Source organism: Rhinoderma darwinii, chromosome 2 (assembly GCF_050947455.1).
Source record: "Rhinoderma darwinii isolate aRhiDar2 chromosome 2, aRhiDar2.hap1, whole genome shotgun sequence".
NCBI lineage: Eukaryota > Metazoa > Chordata > Amphibia > Anura > Rhinodermatidae > Rhinoderma > Rhinoderma darwinii.
In genome coordinates, this window is record NC_134688.1 from 397356858 (window position 1) to 397377872 (window position 21015).

Below are 21015 nucleotides of genomic sequence, written 5' to 3' on the forward strand. Positions count from 1 at the left end.
CCGCAGTGACGTCAGAGGCTTTCTCTAAGAGCGGAATCCCCTGCCCTCAGCGGCGCTCTTTTCCTTGGGAGGGGGGGGGGTTGCTATCTACAGGCAGGGGTGCTATCTATTGGGGGGTTGGTGCTTTCCCAAGACGGGAGTCCCCGGCCAGAGATCTTGCGATGCTGTCGCCAGGAACCCCATAGTTGAAAACCCTGACTTCACTGTCCATATATGGACAGTGCTATCAGGGGCTTCCCTGGGCTCAGTGCTCAAAGTAGCGTTAGGTGTGGGAAGTCCTCGGCCAGGATCAGTTTTTACTGCCCGTTACAAGAATGTATTCCTGAAATACTGATCCATTGACTTTTATGGGAGCCATCTTGCCATAAAAACGGCCAAAATTAGGACATGTCCTATTTTTTGACGGCTGGTATTCACGGGCCGTTAAAAAAACGGCCGTGTGAATACACCCATAGAAGCGTATTGTTCTGAAAACGGCCGTGCAACAGGCCTTTATAAAAATGGCCATCACACAGCTGTTTTTCACGGTTATATGAATTGTAACCTTAATCATTACCTCATGGATCTTGAAATGTTGCACATGTGCTGATGAATAAACTTCATATTTATACTTAGAGTGCTTCTGGCTTTTTTTCTTTAATCATGATATAAAGGTGTCAGAAGAGATTTTTTAGCAAGCTCATTCTGGTGGTGGGGTGTCCACCACTGAAAGCCCCTTTAATGGGCTCATGAGCATCAGTACTTCACAATGTAGCAATGTAAGACCGTAACCTGGTTTGACAAATCACGTTTTCTTTTACATCATGTGGACAGCCGGGTGCATATGTATCACTTGCCAGTGGGCAGAAGGCAAACCTGCAAATTCAATGTGATGCTCTCGCCAATTTTGGCTGGAAAACCTTGGTTTCTGGCATTCATGTGGATGTTACTTTAGCACAAACAACCTACCTAGACATTGTTGCAGACCAAGTAGACTCTTTCATGGCAACAGTATTCCCTAATGGCCGTGGCCTCTTTCAGCAGGATAATGTGCCCTGCCACACTGCAAAAGTTGTCCAGGAATGGTTTGAGAATAATGACAAGGAGTTCGATGTGTTAATTTAGACTGCAAAATCTCCAGCTCTCAATCCAATCGAGCATCTGTGGGATATTCTGGAAAAATAAGTCTGCTTCATGGAGGTCCCACCTCGCAATTTATAGGACTCTAAACTTCTGCTAATGTCTTGGTGCCAGATACCACATGACACCTTCAGAGGTCTTCTGGAGTTAACGCTTGAAGGGTCAGATCTGTTTTGGTGGCACAAGGGGGACCTACAGAATATTAGGCAGGTGGTTTTAATGTTATGGCTTTTCTTTGTATATACCAATATCTAATAGTTCATAATATCCAATAATCTTACAATTTGGCAGTCCAAAAGATATCAGATTGCAAGAATTTTGATGTAGATGGAGAAGTTTTTGCTTCCTCTGAGTTCCTCTCACCATCCTTTTATGGCATACTGTAGTCATTTGTGTGCTTCTCTAATATAAAACTAGAGGTAGACTTTAATGAGCAATATCTCAAGTGTTAACATTTCCAAAAAACGAACAACATTGGAGCAGATTTATTGTGTTACATAACAAAAAACTGCCAAGGGTCCTTAAAAGTGCATCCTTACTGTATTTATCAAATGTTTGCAACATTTTTTGAGATTAATGACACCAATGACATTTTTTTTATTTATTTTTTTCATTCAAAGTGTGCATTTTAGGGCTTGTGGGTCACAGCTGTGTGACATATTTATCAATATATATAATTTCAGAATTTTGTCATAAAAATGTGGAGTAGACAGATGAGACTTGGTGCGAGCTTGAATTAGTATAAGAGACATTTATCTTGAGCAGTGAAACAATTTTAAAAATATGTCGTAGACAACATTCAAATAAATTGTGCTTTTTACCCAGTACCAAAACTGTCTTCCCTATAATTTTACCCTTAGACCAGGGGTACTCAACTACTTTCAGAAAAGGTCCACTTAGCAGGGTCTGCAGTCAGGTGAAGGTCCGAGCTGCATACTAACAGTAAAGATGCTGTAAGAATGTCCGTATGCTTTGCGGCAGAGCCGCGTTAACTGCACACGGTTTGCCGCAAACTGCTCTGGTTTCATGGTAAATACTAGTGAAGCACGTGGTTTTACTATGCTGCTCTACTTTCTGTTAAATTGCACCCATTTACCGCAGCTGCATTGTGTACAGGGTCATTCATTGGTAACCATATGTGTCTCACATTAGTAGAAAGTAGCCCCATGTGTCTCACATTAGTGTTACTAATGTGAGACACATGGGGTTATAACGAAACAGGGAGTACCTTAATGGGAGGTACATGGGATTACGTACTATTAAAGTAAGGCACATGTAGTTACTAAATGAAGTACCCCGTGTGCCTCACATTATAATAGTGCGTAACTTCATGTACTTCACACTGTTAACCCTAATATGCCTAATGCGAGGTGCATGGAAATTATGTAAGGCACATTGGGTTACTAAAGTGAAAAGCAATAAGGTTACTAATTTTGAGGCTTATGGAGGTACTAAAATAGAAACCCCATGTGCCTTATATTAGTAATTCAATGTTTTTTATTTAATAATATTACCTTAAAATTCCCTGATGGCTGTTCTTATTTCCTTTGAGGCATTAGATCTAGGCTGAGCTATCAGGCAACAACAACAGTCAGTACAGTGAATGGAAAAGAGACAGGCAAGGCGGGAAGTGCCACTGACACTATGATTGGTATTCCATGCCTTCTACAGTCACGCATTTCCAGCCGTGCTTGTGTCCCTCTTTGTCTCTTAAAGTGTTCTCTTAAAACATCCATTGCTCTTATAATATAAAAGTAAAGTTCTTACTAATTGGTTTCCATTAGCAAAGATGCCCCGATCGCCCGAGCGGATGAGTGGGTGCGAGCTGCCCCCCTCCCGTATGTGTCGGCAAGTCACTAGTCACTGGCCCATTGATGATCATGTGGGTGAAAGTGGCTGGAAGGGAACGGGAAGATTATGGGTTCAGAGACACAAATGAATGGGGGAGGCAGCTCCCTCTAACGACACGTCGCAGCTCCCTCTAACGACACGTCGCAGCTTTCTCAAAAATGACTAAACTTTCGAGATTATGCAACCACTCCGCCAAGAGTCTGACCCCCACCAATCTAATATTGATGGCCTATCCTAAGGATAGGCCATCAATGTTAAAACCCGGATAACCTCTCTGTGAAACAGAACATCTGGTTCAATAACCTTTCCCCAGCAATCTAGAACCCATAACTTGAAAGATTACATCTTTAAATGAATATAACAATTGTAGCAAAGCGTTCCACAGTCTTACTGCTCAAGTAGTAAAAAAAAACACCCTTGTAACCCCTATGTAAATCACATATTGGTATGAATGTAAGAGAAATGTGTGTTGTTCCCTGGTAACCTCCGGCAGCTGTATGTACAGTGTTATTTATAAATCCCTGTTTTTAGCACATTACATGTGACTGTGACAGCAAGCTGTTTTATCTTGTCCTTGTGTGTTTAATAAATTATTGTTTTTTTTTCATTCCTCCTGTGACTCATTTTATAGTCCCTAAAATGTCCAGGCTTAATTGATGCACCAGTCGGCTGTTTTAGAGAGTGAAGAAAGTGTGAGTAGACCATAGCTTATACAGGCATGGCCGTACAGCTGCTTCTTCCATGGTGTATGAGTAAGAAAACCCCTTAAAAAATTCATTGATAACTAGCTTGTAATTTTCTCACTGTTCTAAGGAACGAAGGTGACATATTCATATTAGTTACAGGAGAAAATTATACAATATATTTTATGTATTTAATTAATTATGTAAGAAAAGCAAAAAAATATACCTACAAAAATGTACCTACTTCCTGCTATACAAAAGGAAAGGCATAATATATGTGGTCTGGGAAGAGTGTGCAGTACAATTTACTTAGGAAGTGTTCAAAAAATTAGATGTATGTATAGTAAGAAGTCTAGTCAAATCCTGTAATCTCAGACCATCTCCAGAGAGGTCACAGTATGTATATTTGACCTGTCATGTCAAAGGCTGATATATATATATATATATAAATATATCAGTATGTTTGATGCAATTTTCTAAATTCTTTTTATTAAAAAATATTTTAACTTTTTTAGATACAGCTGATTTGTATGCTGTATGCAGAGCAGCTGAATCTAGCACTAAAAACTGAATCCGAAAGGTCAGTGGGACTGATTGGTTCAGTGACAGCGGGTCCTAGGTGTCTCTGACACGCAGAATCCACCTGTTATCCATCACGTCTAAGTTATGAACTTAGATGTTATCAGTAACCGCTCGATCTCAAAAAGTAAAAATCATTTTTAACAAAAAGTATTTAGAAAGTATAAAAATAAATAAATAACGATTTCAATGGTGTACGTAGTAGTCTTTAAGAATTGTTAAAACATTGCTTTGGAGCAGTCCATGACTGTTGTACAGTACAGCTACATAGCTTTATTGTTCGCTATTTGGAAGGGAGGTAAGTATGCTGCCGTAGCACTAAATTTTTTAGTGTTATCTTTATTAGGAAGAGGGTTCACGGTTTGGAGAGCTTTTTCTCGTCAATCATTTTTATTACATTTCAAAATGCAAGTGAACAATTACAATCTGAAAGACTTGTTGCATTCTGAGAAATTCCGCAATAAAGAAACCTTAATTTCAAATAGTATAGAACTTGAGTAAGGAAGAAGCAGTAGCAGTATCGCAGATACGCTTTTGAGTCATAATGTGAATGGTGACAATATAAACCTTTTATAGATAACAGAGCATTTAATGGAAATAGAGGTTAAATAATAATATAATGGAGAAATGAAGGGGGAGTAAGGGAAGTGAAAGGAAAGTATAGGGGATCGGGCAGTGATCTCAGAGGTAATTGTAGCATGGAAATGATAAGCATAGCGAATCCAGGGATGCCACAACTTCTTAAACTTTGCATTGTTATAAAGTAGAACCGATAAAAACACAGGACATATACAAAAACACCGAAAAAGGCCATACTTACAAATGGACACAGCCAGGTCAGAAATGCTGATGAAAGGGCGAGCAGGTGCTTTAAATAATAATAGCCACTCCCACTAGTCTTGAGGGGAGTGGTGTGTGGTGCATGGGATGTGTAGTAAGAAATAATAAATGGTGTGTGTGCAAGTGTAATACTATAAGTGAAATATAGGGGGCAGTAATGAGTAAAGTGCCTCAATAGAAATAAATGGATAATGGGGTGCAAGTGAGTGAAACATGGAGGGATAGTGTGTACGTCATGAGGCACAACGTGTATAGCCAGGTAGAAGCCTATTTGTGACGCCTTGATAATTCATAGAGCGGGCTACCCTGCTTGCTATGCCAAACAACAACACACCATGCTCTCCCAGCATCAAAGACCCGGCTGTGTCCAAGTGAAGCGAATATACATAATAATGAAAAATACCTGGGGTATTGGTAATCATTTTGGCCAAAAGGACGCAAGCTCGCAATCCACGACAAGGATCCCCAGACTTGCGAGTCCCTAACTCCTAAACTGGAACAGAACGCTCCTGATGCACAAACAGAACCGATAAAAACACAGGGACATATACAAAAAATAGTTTGCTTGTCGGCCTTTCATCGATGAACATGTTATCCATGCGCATTGTAACATCTTGGAATAGGACCATTAATTTTTTCCAGAAGTAAGCTATGGTAATCTTCCCAGCTAGTAGGATATGGGAAAATAGTTTGAATTGAGAATGAGTAAGTTCTGGAGGTGTAAGGTGCAATAGGGCTAGTTTGGTATGATTATGCCAAATAGACTTTGGACTAAGTCAAATACTCGGCTTCAAAATCTAGTAGGCTTTGGACAGGCCCACCATGTGTGATACATGTCCCCAATAGATGGGCACTCGTGGAAACAAGTTGCTGGAAAGTTAGGGAAAGCATGTGCAATCCGGCTGCCATCCAAGTACTACCGCATCATCACATGATATGTCGCCTCTATGGTCGTTGTATTTATGGAGCAGTGCAAAACTACATCCCAGTCAGTCTGCAGCTTTAATTTTAGACCCGAGGTCCTGGTGCCGCTTACTTATATATGAGTGTGTAGGTGATATAGGGTTGCTTAGCAGCCACTTATAAAGTGTAGATATATAGTTAGTTCTTTAGAGTTTGAGCATGTCTCATAGATCCTTTCATACTGGAAAAGTGAGCTGGAGTCGTCTCTGTTACTGAATATAGAAGAAACCTAATTATTCAATTGTAGATAACGAAACCGCTCACTACAAGGTACATAAGATGTTTTTAGGTAATTGAACGAAGGGATCTGGGAGTGGAGATGGTGGACTTTTCTAAATAAGTTGGACCACCACCATTTAATGGGTTTGAAGATATTTTTATTTGATACATTTGTAGTTGTCCATAACCTCTGATTTTAATTGTTTGGGTCATGAGATCTTTTTTTTTTTTTTCATTGCAGTTTATTGTTTGTTTTTTATTCCAAGCCTAAAGGGGTTTTCTTAAGACCACTCCTGTTCATTTTCCCTATTGGGGTATATGGATATCAGAGAAGGGTGAACTTTATTACCCAGAGAGAGAGAGATAGAGACTAAGAAAGTGAAATTGACAGACTCCACTCAGCCATGTATGACCTGTATCTCATTCATTTAAATGGTCGTAATGTAATACTATATTTTTCCTGGCTGTATAAGCCAATAGCAGACGTTTTCAGAAACCAGACCCACAAAGATAAGCTGATTGTTGAGGTGGCTTCCTTTTACATAAGTAGATGTTCTGTTGAAAAAACCCTTTGAAGCCATTGCTCTGCACCCCTAATGTCAGGTTTCATTCTTCTTGCTCTAAGATATAATGCAAAGCTGGATTCTAGATAATGTTGCATTTATTGCATACAGCCTCGCTGCATTTCTTTTAAATATTCTTGGACTGTCTTCATTTCCTGTCCTCTATAATTATAGAAGGCTCCAGCCCCTCAGTTGGCATCTGCTATATATTCTGGCAGTCATACTGGAGATGCCACAAGTGCACAATCAAATAATTCTATATACACATTACGTTGGGAAAAACCATGGCATAAACTTTAATAGTATCCGTTAAATGGATAAGTTATGAACTGGGGTTAAGAGAGTTCATGACGTATCCGTTGAACAGATACCATTATAGTCTATGGCTGACAGATGCCGTTATTAAGAATTGTTTTAACGTATCAGTTACCCATAGATTATAATTGGATTCATTTAACATATACATCATGAAAGGCTATTGAAAAGTCCATGACGTATATGTTAAACGTATATCTGTGACATTATTTGATGAAATCGTGTAGTCTACTGATAGCGACGGAAGCCAAAAGTACACACACTTGGTTTTCCATCAGGGTAATGGAACTCTATGGACAGGTTTAGCCTGTACGTAGGGAGCTTTCTCGACGTACACGCTAAATTTAGGGGAAAAATGTGAAAATGGTTTAAATACAGGGAATTCTCTATTTATGGAAATGTATAGGCCTGCTGTGGTTCATGCCAGCTATCCTTAACATTATAATATGAAAAGGTTGACATGACCCTGAGACCAGACCCATTCACCGTTATTTACTTGTCTATAATCAGGAAAGTACACTTGGTGTTTTTGTATAAAATTATTTTGAGCATATACAGTTCTGTTAATGGCCTGGCCGTTCTGTAATGTTTATTAGCTATACATTGGGACTAAAATGTTCTTTCTGTGCTTTACTGATCAGTGTAATTTTAAGCCTTCAATATTTGCTTTAAAATGTTGCAGTACCTATTAAAAAGGTGACCTCCTGCAAAGATCTACATTGAGGGGGAACGCGAAGGGGACTCTGAGCAACCCCAGCTGGGGATGCCCTTTACGTGGGCAACCCCAGTCCAAAAACAAAGAAAAACGCAGCTAAAAGCAACCACCCTTTTTGGTTGATTCGCTAGTGAATGGAACTTGTAGATGTATGGTGCATTTACCCTTGTACATGTAAGGAATGCTGTGCAGATGTATTATTGTGTTATAAAGAAATGTCCTTATGCAACCTGCAGTTATATATTCTATAGACTGAACTTAAATGTGATGTCTTGAAGAAAGTCAAATTGTGAAAGCAGGAATAATAAATCTAGCTCATGAGTTAATAGCAGGCTTCTGAAACGAAAGGATTCATTCTTGCCAGAACCATTAGAATGTAAAATGTGAATTTGTAAAAAAAAGGATATTGTGAATATGTGTGAAATCTTAAGGTTTTAGTATAATCCAAATGGCAAAATTGCACCCAAGGATGAAGGCAACTTTCATGAAAGATTAACCAGTATTTATGAGACTAAAGTTCTATTTTTTCACTAGGAACTAGTGACATCATTCAAAGAAACAAATTATAACTGTAAAACATTTAATTTGTCACTGGTGATTTTTGTTTTCCAAAAACAAGCAGAAAGGGACCTACATGTCCCTGCACTCACACTTTTTCAAATAGTTTAACAAAATATAGGATAGAAATAATATGATATAAGTAAGGGTGAAGCCTCTGTTTGACACATGTCTGAAAAGCAGGTAAGGCTGGGTTCACACTGTGTTTTTATCAAGAAGTTTTTAGGTTTTGGTTGATGAACACCCATTGAGAGACTTGGAAGGTTATTTACCACAACAAGAAAACGCATGTTAAAAATGCAACAAAAACACACTATTTGAACCGAACCTAAGTATTTAATGGGAAAGAAGGGAGGAGTGCTGTTTTGCTGGCTAGGTGACAGAGAAATGACTCCGAGGAGAGCTAAAATGTCTGACCGCAATTGCTGTCAGATAGTTACTTCTCTTCACAGAAACTAAAGGCAGAAGTTTAGAGCAGTGTTTCTCAATGTTTCTAAGCCAAGTACCCCCTACTACTAAATAAATTACATTCAAGGTCCCCAAGGATATGATCATACACTGTGGCATATATAGTATTAAAAGCACAGCGTGAGGACAGATTCGGGACCCCTAGAGACAGGATGTGTAACACAGCTTGAGATCCTAGGGCCTAAAGCACAAGCAGCTGAATTACAAGAGAAAGACTTCACATAGTTTCTGCATTTCATAATTTTTTTGGCTGGAGGAACATGAGATCCTTGTAATATAGGACTATTGAAAATATAACAGGCCACATATAGTACTAATGCCTCCTAACACACTCCATGTTCCTGAGCAGTGGTCATGTGGGCTATTGTAGTTTCTTTGTTCACATAAGCTTGTGGACATATCTCGAATTGGTGAAACACATTGTTACTATGATTCTATGTTACAAAGCAATGCACCCCCTTTCTCATTGTCTATATTAGGGTATGTTTACATTGAGTTCTTGCGAAGCAGAAAATATCTGCCTCAAAACTCCTTCAGGATTTTTGAGGCAGATTTTGAAATGCAACTGTTTGTTGATGCTTTTTTTGAGGCTGTTTTTTTTTTGTTTTTTTTAGGGTTTTTTTTTATTACGCAAATGCAAAAAATGCGCATTTTTTTTTCTGCCTCCCATTGATTTCAATGTAGGATTGGAGGCGGAAACCACTCCAAGATAGGGCATGCTACTTTTTCCGCACAAGGTCAAAAAATGCCTGGAAAAAAAAATTACTCTACCTTCCATTGAAATCAAGGGAGATTTGGGTGTTTCTTGCGGCTTCTGTGTAAATCGCTAAATGCTGTGTGAACTGGGCCTTAACAATGAAAAGGACGATATGTCCTCTAGTAATAGTAGAAAAAATCCATTGCACTCACCTTGAGTGCTGTGGATTTTTTCTACTATTACTATTGCGCCTATACTTATCTTGTCATACCACTGAGCACCACCTGTTGTGGATCCATCTGAGTCTGTCTAGACCTGTGCAGTCGTCTGATTGCTGAGACCCATAGTGCTTCAAGAGTCAAAGCAGCGCCAGTCTTTTTCTTATCTTAGACATTTACAATATGTCCTTTGTTGTTTATATCACAGAAAATGGGATCAAATTTACTTTAAAGAGGCTCTGTCACCAGATTATATGTGCCCTAACTCCTACATAATCCGATCGGCGCTGTAATGTAGATAACAGTGGTTTTTATTTTGAAAAACGATCATTTTTGAGCAAGTTATGAGCAATTTTAGATTTATGCCAATTATCTGCCTATTAATGCAATCTTGTCGTAGGCTATATTCACACGACTGTGAAAAAAAATGGCCATTAAAAATTGATTAACTGTCCGTTTTTCATGGCCGTCTTGCATCAGTGTGTCTCCAAATTTTCATCAATTTCCAGTCCATCTGTCCCTTTTTAATGGCCGTTTAACATCCGTTTTACATTAGTTTTTCATGGCCGTTAAAAAAAACGGATGAAATTAATTTGTCAGGCTTTTTTGTCCCAACCCCCTGAAAACACCCAAAGGAAGGTCATTGTCATGATTTTCACAGCCCCCCTGTAGATGATGCCACACAGACCCCCTGTAGATGATGCCACACAGACCCCCTGTAGATGATGCCACACAGACCCCCTGTAGATGATGTCACACAGACCCCCTGTAGATGATGCCACACAGACCCCCTGTAGATTATGCCACACAGACCCCTTGTAGGTGATGGCACACAGCCCCCCTGGAGATGATGGCTCACAGCCCCCCTGGAGATGATGGCACACAGCCCCCCTGGAGATGATGGCACACAGCCCCCCTGGAGATGATGGCACACAGCCCCCCTGGAGATGATGGCACACAGCCCCCCTGGAGATGATGGCACACAGCCCCCCTGGAGATGATGGCACACAGCCCCCCTGGAGATGATGGCACACAGCCCCCCTGGAGATGATGGCACACAGCCACCCCTCTGGAGAAAGCACCACATCCCCCTTCCTTTAGTAATCTTCCGGGACTGTCTCTGTAAATTCAGGACTCGCTACAGTTGACAACCATGCCCCCGGTACTAGCGCCACACTACCCTTGTAGTGAGCACAACAATACACAACATTTAATTCCGCCTGAATGCCCTACATACTCACCGATGCAGCGCCATCTTCTTCGCGTGTGGTCTCTAGTCTCACGGGTACTGCGAAGGCGGCGCAATGACATCATCTCATCGCCTTTGCAGAACCCGTGAGACTAGAAACCACACGTGAAGAGGACGGCGCTGCATAGGTGAGTATGTGTTATCGCGCCGCCGATAGCCAGCAAGGGAACCAATAGTACCCTTGACTCTTGAATCCCCATGTCACAGATCCGTTTTTAACTGTTTCTTACATGTATTGACAGACGTTAAAAACGGATCCATTGACATTCTATGTGGGCCGTCAGGCCGTGAAAATAGGCAAAAATAGGACATTTATGGACAGTGCTGTCAGGGGCTTCCCCGGGCTCAGGGCTCAAAGTAGCGCTGTTTGTGGGGAGTCCACGGCCAGGATCAGTTTTTAACGGCCGTTACAAGGATTTATTCCTGAAAAATGGCTGGTAAAAACGGATTCATTGACTTTCATGGGAGTCGTCTTGCCCTGAAAACGGGCAAAAATAGGATATGTCCTATTGTTTGATGGGCAATATTCACGGGCCGTTAAAAAAACGGCCGTGTGAATAGACCCATAGAACATCATTGTTCTGAAAACGCCCATGTGACGGTCGTTCAAAGAACGGCCATCACACGGTAGTTTTTCACTGTCGTGTGAATGTAGCCTTAGGTTCCTCATACAAGGGGAGCAGAATATCATGTTGCTTCAGGATATAAAAACATCAAGACATGGGGAGAAGTGAGTGCATGAAATATTGTGTTACCTGTGTATTGAGATAGATGCATACGTGATTTATATAAAACACTCACTACTATTTAATGACATATGAATTAATGTCTGGACGTTGACTTTTTTACACACTCTAAACTTTGAAGGCAGGGTGACGTATATTAACGCTGAATAACAGAACTACACATTCAGTGGGCAGTGGGTCCCAGAACCGTATTCATCACAAATGCGGTACATTTCACTAAAATCTTCTCTTGAGTCATGGAACAATAATACCTCCAAATAAATGTAGCTTTTCTTTTTATATGGTTACTCCACACTTTTATAATTCTATTTAAGAGTAAAGGCTATTCCCTGGGATCTATACATTCTATGGATGTGAAAGTATTGTAATAAACATATACTATACAGTGTTTTGTTAAGATACATGAGTCACCCAGTACAGTGGATAGATCTGAATATCTACATGGTTGTACAGACCGTGTTGTGTTTATTTGCTTTATTAAATATTACTGTATCAGGATTAAAATGTCACTCTTTTTTTTTCTAGGAAACAAAGGAAATTGTGGCAATTAAAAAATTTAAAGACAGCGAAGGTATGTATCATTGTGGATCTCAATTTATGCGGCTTCCTGCAACCTGATTATATGGCTTCATCTATTTAGCATATTTTGTGAGATTGTCAACCTGAGTACCCAGGACAGCTTTGCTTATTAATATATGAATACTATGATCTATGAATATTTAAATATTAATTATTTTATTGAAACGAACAGACCACAAATCCATTCAAAGTGTGATTCCATTAGGGTGAGGACACACGTAGCGGCGTCCGCATGTGGCCTAAAGTCATGCTCCACTTGTGGTGGGCGCAGATTACAAATTGTTAAGGGCAACATAATTTTGCAGGTAATACGGCAGTTTTACCTGCAAAACCGCACAATCAAATTGTGTGGCTATTAACTAACAATTTTTAATTTGGTGAGCGTGGTTTTTAAGTGCTTGTAGATGTCACTAGGTGTGTCCTCACCCTTAGACTGAGTTCACACGTCGCTGCAAAACAATTTGTGGTAAAACTTCAATTTTTGAAAATACTTGTACTGATCTTGCTTTATATCTTCCAGTCCATTTTAAATTGCATTCTACAAACCATTACTTAGATTCCGTAAGAGTGAGCCAATAAAAAGTCCCTTACGTCTTAGCTATGCTCCTATAATGCACTAGAACTCAGATAATTTAAGAAATATTAAAATAAAACAAGTTGTTTTTTTTTTTTTATTGTACTGCTTACCTTGAGTATATTTAGACATTCAGAAACTGAAATGAGTCATTGTTAATTACATTCTTTAAAGTCCTCATTAGACAAATGACTTATTGTTTTTATTCTTGGTTCTTTAAATTGAGTCATCTGACCTATATGTATCTTATGTCTAACGCGATATATGTCTTATATGTATATAAAGCTGGAAAATTCCTGTGGTTGCCTTAAGCTGAGCCTTGAGTTGTATGTGTAATTTCCTACATCCCACAAGGTCTTTATTTCATGTGTAATTGCACTAAATTACATACATGGAGTCCCCAAACAATGACCATTAATTGCACTATATGTGAGTGAAAATCAAACAGCTTCTTGTGGAGGTGTTGGAACTCTAAGTGGGAGCAGCCTGGACAAGGCAAATCAAAGCAAGGGAAGGTGATTTTAATATTTTCGTAACTAAAACGTTCTCTGAACAAATATTATACATTTTGTACATCCCAAGAGACTACTTTTTTTTTGGCAGGGAATTTTTTTAAAAATATAATATCAGAAATTAAAGAATGTCTGAATGCATCTCATTTCTTAATCCAGAAATAGCATATTTTTGTAATTATTTCCACAATATTGATATTATTTAGCTATCCTTGAAAAATTGTTTTTGAATGACACAATGTTTGATTGTGTTTTGTCTTTATTTTGTTTTAGAATATTATTAAGAAAAATGGGAGCTTAGACATAGATATAATTTTGTACATAAAATCCATCAATATGACGCAGACAAATAAAATATATCAAGAGAAAAATAGAATGTATGAAAACTAGAACACCTGGCAGTGAAAAAACAAAAACAACAAAACGATGAATTGTCAATGACAAAGTATACCAGCAGTGAACAGCCATGGGGACAACACCTACCCCTAGTTGTCATATTTTATTTTGTACAATACCTGCAATTTCCAGGAACATAAATTGATATACATATACTTCAGATAGTTAATCAGCTGTTTTTATCCAGGTAAAGTGACACGTCCATACATTAGCCTGTGTCTAGTTTACACTTCATTTGAACCTTTCAGACAAAGGTATATATCAGCAGCATTTCCCAACAAATACCTCTAACAGAAGGCCGTATAGGCATACAACAGAATATGTCACCCATAGTAAGCACCCTCAAACGGTTCGATACCGTTAATTCATGTATTTCGATACATGTGCTGTGCAGTATTGTAACACATGAACGTATGAGAGTGTGTGATACAGCCATTGGCCTGCTCCTGAGTCCTGACAACAAGTGCGCACGTGATCAGCATGATGTGATACGGCCGGCGCTGCACTAATTAGCGGCAGCACTGAAGACAGAACATGACAGGCGCACTGCAAAACACCCCCATGTTCTGTCTTCAGTGCCTGCGCCACCGCTCATTAGTGTAGCGCCAGCCGCATAACCTCATGCTGACCACGCACGCGTACTTGTTGTCAGGAGCGGGGCAATGGCTGTATTACACTGCAGCAACTTCGCTCTAACGGCTGAGATGAGAGAAACCTCTGATCTTTCCCCTGAATGCTGTGATCAAAGCTGACCGCAGGATTCAAGGGGAATATGAGAAGGGGGAATTCCTCTTGGATCGCGTCAGGGAATGCCTGTGACGCTTCCTATGACGCGATTGAAGGACATACCATATATGGGCAGACAGCCCAGGGTGCATTGAAGGGCTGTCTTACCATATTTCCTGTTGTTAGGGCATACTTAGGTATGTCCTAACAACTGCCTGTGTACTATCCGTACACAGGTTAATGTACTGGCATATAGATATATGCCAGTACATTAAAGTTTAAAAATAAAAAAGTAAAAACCTAAAAAAAATACAAATTTTTTACAATAAACAGTCAAAAAAGTCTCAATACATAAAATATACACATATTCCGTATTGGCGCGGCCGTAATAAACTGCACAAGAAATTGTTGTTAATTATGACTGATAAACATGTTGGGGTAATTACTATTAGGGCTTACTCAGACGAACGAGGTATACATCCGTGCAACGCGCGTGATTCTCACGCGCCTCGCACGGACCTATATTAGTCTATGGGGCAGTGCAGACTGTCCGTGATTTTTACGCAGCGTGAGTCCGCTGTGTAAAACTCACAACATGTCCGTTCTTTGTGCGTATTTTTGCGCATCACGCACCCATTGAAGTCAATGGGTGCCTGAAAATCACACGCACCACACGGAAGCCCTTCCGTGGGACGCGCGTGATTCACGCAACAGCTGTAAAACTATGAATGAAAACAGAAAAGCACAACATGCTTTTCTGTTTACAAACATCCAAACAGAGTGTCATAATGATGACGGCTGCGCGAAAATCACACAGCCGCGCATCATACGGGGCTGACGCACGGAGCTGTTAAGTGCCACGCTCGTGTGAATCCGGCCTTAATGTGAGGCACATTCAAAATTCATCACACCTCGTGCCTCACATCAGAAAATGGAAGAACTTATTTTGGTTTTTTTATTACTGTTGACAAAGTATCGTTTTGGTATCGAAATTCGCAATACTACACAAAGTATCGGTATTGAAGTCCAAATTCTGGTATCTTGACAACCCTAGTCTACTACGCTATTCCATACAGCGGAATAGAAGGTGCGTATGCAAATGCATCTCAGTCCAGCATATGCCAAAAGACACAGAACTATAGCGGTAGCACCATAGCAGTTACTATGGGACCCAGGGTGCAAGAAATTGTGGGGAATAACAAGTTGGTGACTTTCTTCTATCTAGCAGTCGGTGGCTTTATGCTATCTTTATTCTATTTCCAGTATGTGGATTATCTGATATGTGGCACAATTATTCATACTTTTAATTATTACTACTTATGCGGCTATTACATTTTCCTGTCACTACTTGGTGGAGGTCCACCTGATTTCTCTATGGGCCCCATAAATTATACTTATATCCCTGCCAAAAGGACACATTTTGGCATACACCTGCTGTAAACGAAGTGTGAACAGAGCCTAAGACTGGGTTAAAACCTTGTTTCTTGTTTATTCTTGGGTTATACTCTGAACGTATGTCCCTGAAATATTTAAACTTTATGAAATACAGTTATTTATGTTGCCCAGTGACTCCTATTGTAAAAAACGTATATATTTCACGGTATCCCCTGTAATAAAGCCAATGCAGATGGCTCATACATATGCCAAAAAAAAAATACTATTTTTTTTACCTACATTGAGCCCATTAAAGTGCATCAGGAGCATTTTCTGCATGTGGCGAATGTGGTGTAGCCTTAAGGGTATGTGCACACACACTAATTACGTCCGTAATTGACGGACGTATTTCGGCCGCAAGTACCGGACCGAACACAGTGAAGGGAGCCGGGCTCCTAGCATCATACTTATGTACGATGCTAGGAGTCCCTGCCTCGCTGCAGGACAACTGTCCCGTACTGTAATCATGTTTTCAGTACGGGACAGTAGTTCCACGAGGAGGCAGGGACTCCTAGAGTCGTACATAAGTATGATGCTAGGAGCCCGGCTCCCTGCACTGTGTTCGGTCCGGGACTTGCGGCCGAAATACGTCCGTCAAATACGGACGTAATTAGTGTGTGTGCACATACCCTAAGTGTTAGCTATAAGTGTAGTGTTCATTTACATAAGGGACCTGTATTGATATACAATTCACAAAATTAAGCCTTTCTGACTTAAATTCAGCCAAGCATTCTAGGAGATTTCTGGCAGACTAAAAGGATTAAGAGGCTCCGCATGTCTTCAGATGCACCCAACTCTCTTTTTGATTGTCCTATGCCACAGACAATAACATCAATTACAGGTTATTTTGGTATTATATTTTTATATTGTTGTTACATTATTTTACAGAACTTTGCCGTGTTTCGCAGCTGTTCCTACGAAGAGTCTTATATTAAATCTAAACTAAAAATGTTCCGGGTTCTTGCACCAGTGTTCATTTCACCTTGTTCAACACAGTGATTTACTGTAGATAAAACTGATTACAAGGAGCGAAGCAATTGCAGCACATACAGTATAACTAAACTGGTTGAAGAGGAGAAACAAGGGCCGCACATCCACAATATTAATCAATGAACATGAACAGGAGGTTCTTTGTTAACATTTTGATCAAATTGTATAAGCCCATTTACCACTTCACAGTGACCCCGGATAATTAGGTCCCTACTCTATTGGTTGCATCACCACATGGTGGTGCTCGCCGCCACAATGTCGCACCTTCAGAGGGAGCAACCCAGAGGCCCAAAAGCAGGGGCGTAGCTAAAGGCTCATGGGCCCCGATGCAAAACTTCTTACTGGCCCCCCCCCCGCAAACTTCTCATGGCCGACGGTCCGCATCTTTCAGCTGCATCGCTGGGTCTCCTAAGTGACCCAACAATGCAGCACTAGCAGCCGGGGGCGTCACTAAGGCTGGGTTCACACACCCTATTTACGGACGTAATTCGGGCGTTTTAGCATTGAATTACGTCCGAAAATGCGTCTCAAAAGCCTTGGCAAACATCTGCCCATTCATTTGAATGGGTCTTACGATGTTCTGTGCCGACGGTCTCATTTTTTTTTACGCGCCGCTGTCAAAAGGCGGCGCGTAAAAAAGACACCCGCGTCAAAGAAGTTCCTGTCACTTCTTCAGACGTAAATGGAGCCGTTTTCCATGGACTCCATAGAAAAACAGCTCCAATTATGTCCGTAATGGACGCAGCGAAAGACGCCTGCACATGCCATTACGGCTGAAATTACGGTGCCGCTTTCTCCTGAAAATTTCAGCCGTAACGGACGCTGCCATGTGAACATACCCTAAGGGCTTAAAATGTCAGGAGAAATAGTCCCAATATGTGTCTGCCCAAAAAAAAATGTGTGTATAGGAGACAGCATAGCATATCTATAGAACTACAACCCTATAAACTATGGATAGGATTAGATACAGTGGCTCTGCAGACAGTATCACACAAGATAGGATTAGATACAGTGGCTCAGAAGGCAGTATCACACATGATAGGATTAGATACAGTGGCCCAGCAGACAGTATCACACATGATAGGATTAGATACAGTGGCTCAGCAGACAGTACCACACATGATAGGATTAGATACAGTGGCTCAGAAGGCAGTATCACACATGATAGGATTAGATACAGTGGCTCAGCAGACAGTATCACACATGATCGGATTAGATATAGGGCCCAGCAAACAGTATCACACAAGATACGATTAGATACAGGGCCCAGCAGACAGTATCACACATGATTGGATTAGATACACAGCTCAGCAGACAGTATCACACATGATTGGATTAGATACACAGCTCAGCAGACAGTATCACACATGATTGGATTAGATACAGGGCTCAGCTCGCTGACATTGCGGCTCCAGCGCTGGACCCAGGATAGGTAAGAATAATAATTTTGCTTCTTTATGTGTTACTGATTATTTTTGTGTGTTTGTGTTTTTTTTACAGGTTCGGTTGTTGGACTTCGGATTCGAGGACTTCAATCACGGCGTTTTTTTTATTCTCAATAAAATGGTTAATGAGGGTTGTGTTTTTTTATTTCTATAAAATATTTTTTCTATGTGCTTGTATCTTTTTAAACTTTATTATCACCGCCTTAGTAATGGCCGCTGGCTGATTGACAACCTCCATTACTAAGGCGAGGCTTAATGTTAGCCGGTGCAGAGGCTACACTAACCTCCATTATTACCCCAGTACCCACCACCACCAGGAGTACTGGGAAGAGCCGGGTACGAACCAGTACCCGACCATCTGTAGTGACGGGCAGGCACCGGGGTGGCCGCAGGCTGGTAGTATTAGGCTGGGGAAGGCCAAAAACAGTGGCCCTTCCCACCCTTGTAATGCTGCCTGCTGCTGCTGTGTTGCATCTGGCTGGTTATGAAAATTGGGGGGGACCCCACATCGTTCTTTCCAATTATTTTTTTTTAAATGACGTGGGGTCCCCCCCATTTTTCATACCCAGCCAGATACAATAAAGCAGCAGCAGCCTAGCATCACCAGGGTGGGAAGGGCCGCTGTTTTTGGCCTTTCCCCTCCTGATAATACCAGCCTGCGGCCACCGCAGTGGCCGACCATCACTACAGATGGTCAGGTACTGGATCGTACCCGGCTCTTCCCAGCACCCCTGGTGGCGGTGGGTACCGGGGTAATAAAGGTGGTTAGTGTTCGCCTCTGCACCGGCTAACACTAAGCCCTGCCTTAGCAATGGGCGTCGTCAATGAGCCGGCGGCCATTACTAAGGCGGTAGTAATATAGTTTAAAAAAAAACACAAAGATATAGAAAAAATATTTTATTGAAATAAAAAAAACAACCCACACAGCCCTCATTAACCATTTTATTGATAATAAAAAAAAGCTGTCATCGAAGTAGTCCTGGAATCCGACGTAGTCCAACGACCGAACCTGTAAGAAAACACACACAAAAAATGATTAGTAACACGTGTGTTAGGCTTAGATACAGGGCCCATGTGTGATACTGTCTGTGTACCCTGTATCTAAGCCTACCACAATGTAGGCTTAGATACAGGGTCCAGCAGAAAGTAATCTTATACAATATAAGACTACTGTCTGCTGGGGCCCTGTATCTAAACCTACAATGTGGTAGGCTTAGATACAGGGCCCAGCAGACAGGATCACGCATGAGCCATGTATCTAAGCCTACCATGTGATTGGCTTAGATACAGGGCCCAGCAGACAGGATCACGCATGGGCCATGTATCTAAGCCTACAGTGTGGTAGGCTTATATACAGGGCCCACCAGACAGGATCACACATGGGCCATGTATCTAAGCCTACCATGTGATTGGCTTAGATACAGGGCCCAGCAGACAGGATCACACATGGGCCATGTATCTAAGCCTACCATGTGATTGGCTTAGATACAGGGCCCAGCAGACAGGATCACACATGGGCCATGTATCTAAGCCTACCATGTAATTGGCTTAGATACAGGGCCCAGCAGACAGGATCACACAATCTGTGATCCTGTCTCATGGGCCCCCTAAGCCTGCTACATCGTAGGCTTAGGGGTTATGCAGTCCCTAAACACTGATGGCCTATCCACAGGATAGGCCATCAATAGCTGATGTGTCGCCCGGGACCCGCAAATCAGCTGTTTTGAAGGGGCCGCAGCACTCGTACGAGAGCTGCTTCCATTTCATTTCACTACTTGCTCACACTGTGAATCGCCGACACGGATTCACAGTGTGACCGGAATGAAGTGACAGGAATGAAGGGGAGCAGCTCTCGTACAAGTGCTGCGGCCCCTTCAAAACAGCTGATTGGCGGGTCCCGGGAGTCGGACCCCGCCAGTCAGGGCTAACCTTACCTTCCTCTTCGGCCGCGGCGGGAGTTCTGTCGTCTCGATGCTGTGCGCGGCGCATAGCGCTGTGACGTCATGTGCTGCGCACAGCGCTTGACGTCAGGTCCTCCGCTGCGATCCGGAACCAGGAAGGTAAGTAAAGTATGTTACTATAGTAACAGGGGCCCGCGGCCCGAGTTACTATAGTAATTTTTTATTGATGTGGTGCGGGGGGCCGTGGGCCCCCCTGGCTTCGGGGCCCGGTCGCAATTGCGACCGCTGCGACCCCTATAGCTACGCCAGTGCCCAAAAGCACCACCTCCACTTCAAGAAAGTTGGTCATTCTTCTATTCACATTTTGGTTTGATCTTGTTTCATTGTCTGGCCGACGAGACAAGTGGAGCAGATGCTCTTTCTAGGTCCTTTGATCCATCTGATTGCCTTGCTGAGGATCCAGCACATATCTACCTCACTGTATTCTATCCACTACCAATATTTCCCCTGAACATCCTCCTAGATGGCAATCCTATGTATACCCAGATCTCCACCTGAAGGTGTGATCTCAGGCTCGATATTCATTGTCGTCGAGACACCTTGGAATTAAAAGTTCCAGCCAATTACTCTCCCGTTACTTTTAGTGGGCAGAATGGAGACCAGAAGTCAAAGAGT

General features: G+C 41.4%; 1 protein-coding gene across 4 annotated transcripts in view; it reads left to right on the plus strand.

Moving 5' to 3' along the window:
- Positions 1-21015, plus strand: part of CDKL5 (cyclin dependent kinase like 5) — a 269903-nt gene that overhangs the window by 160402 nt on the left and 88486 nt on the right. For all 4 annotated transcript variants that reach the window (XM_075854016.1, XM_075854017.1, XM_075854018.1 and 1 more), the window contains exon 5: positions 12309-12354. In XM_075854016.1, coding sequence (XP_075710131.1) covers positions 12309-12354 — 46 coding nt within the window. The remainder of the gene's footprint in view (positions 1-12308; positions 12355-21015) is intronic.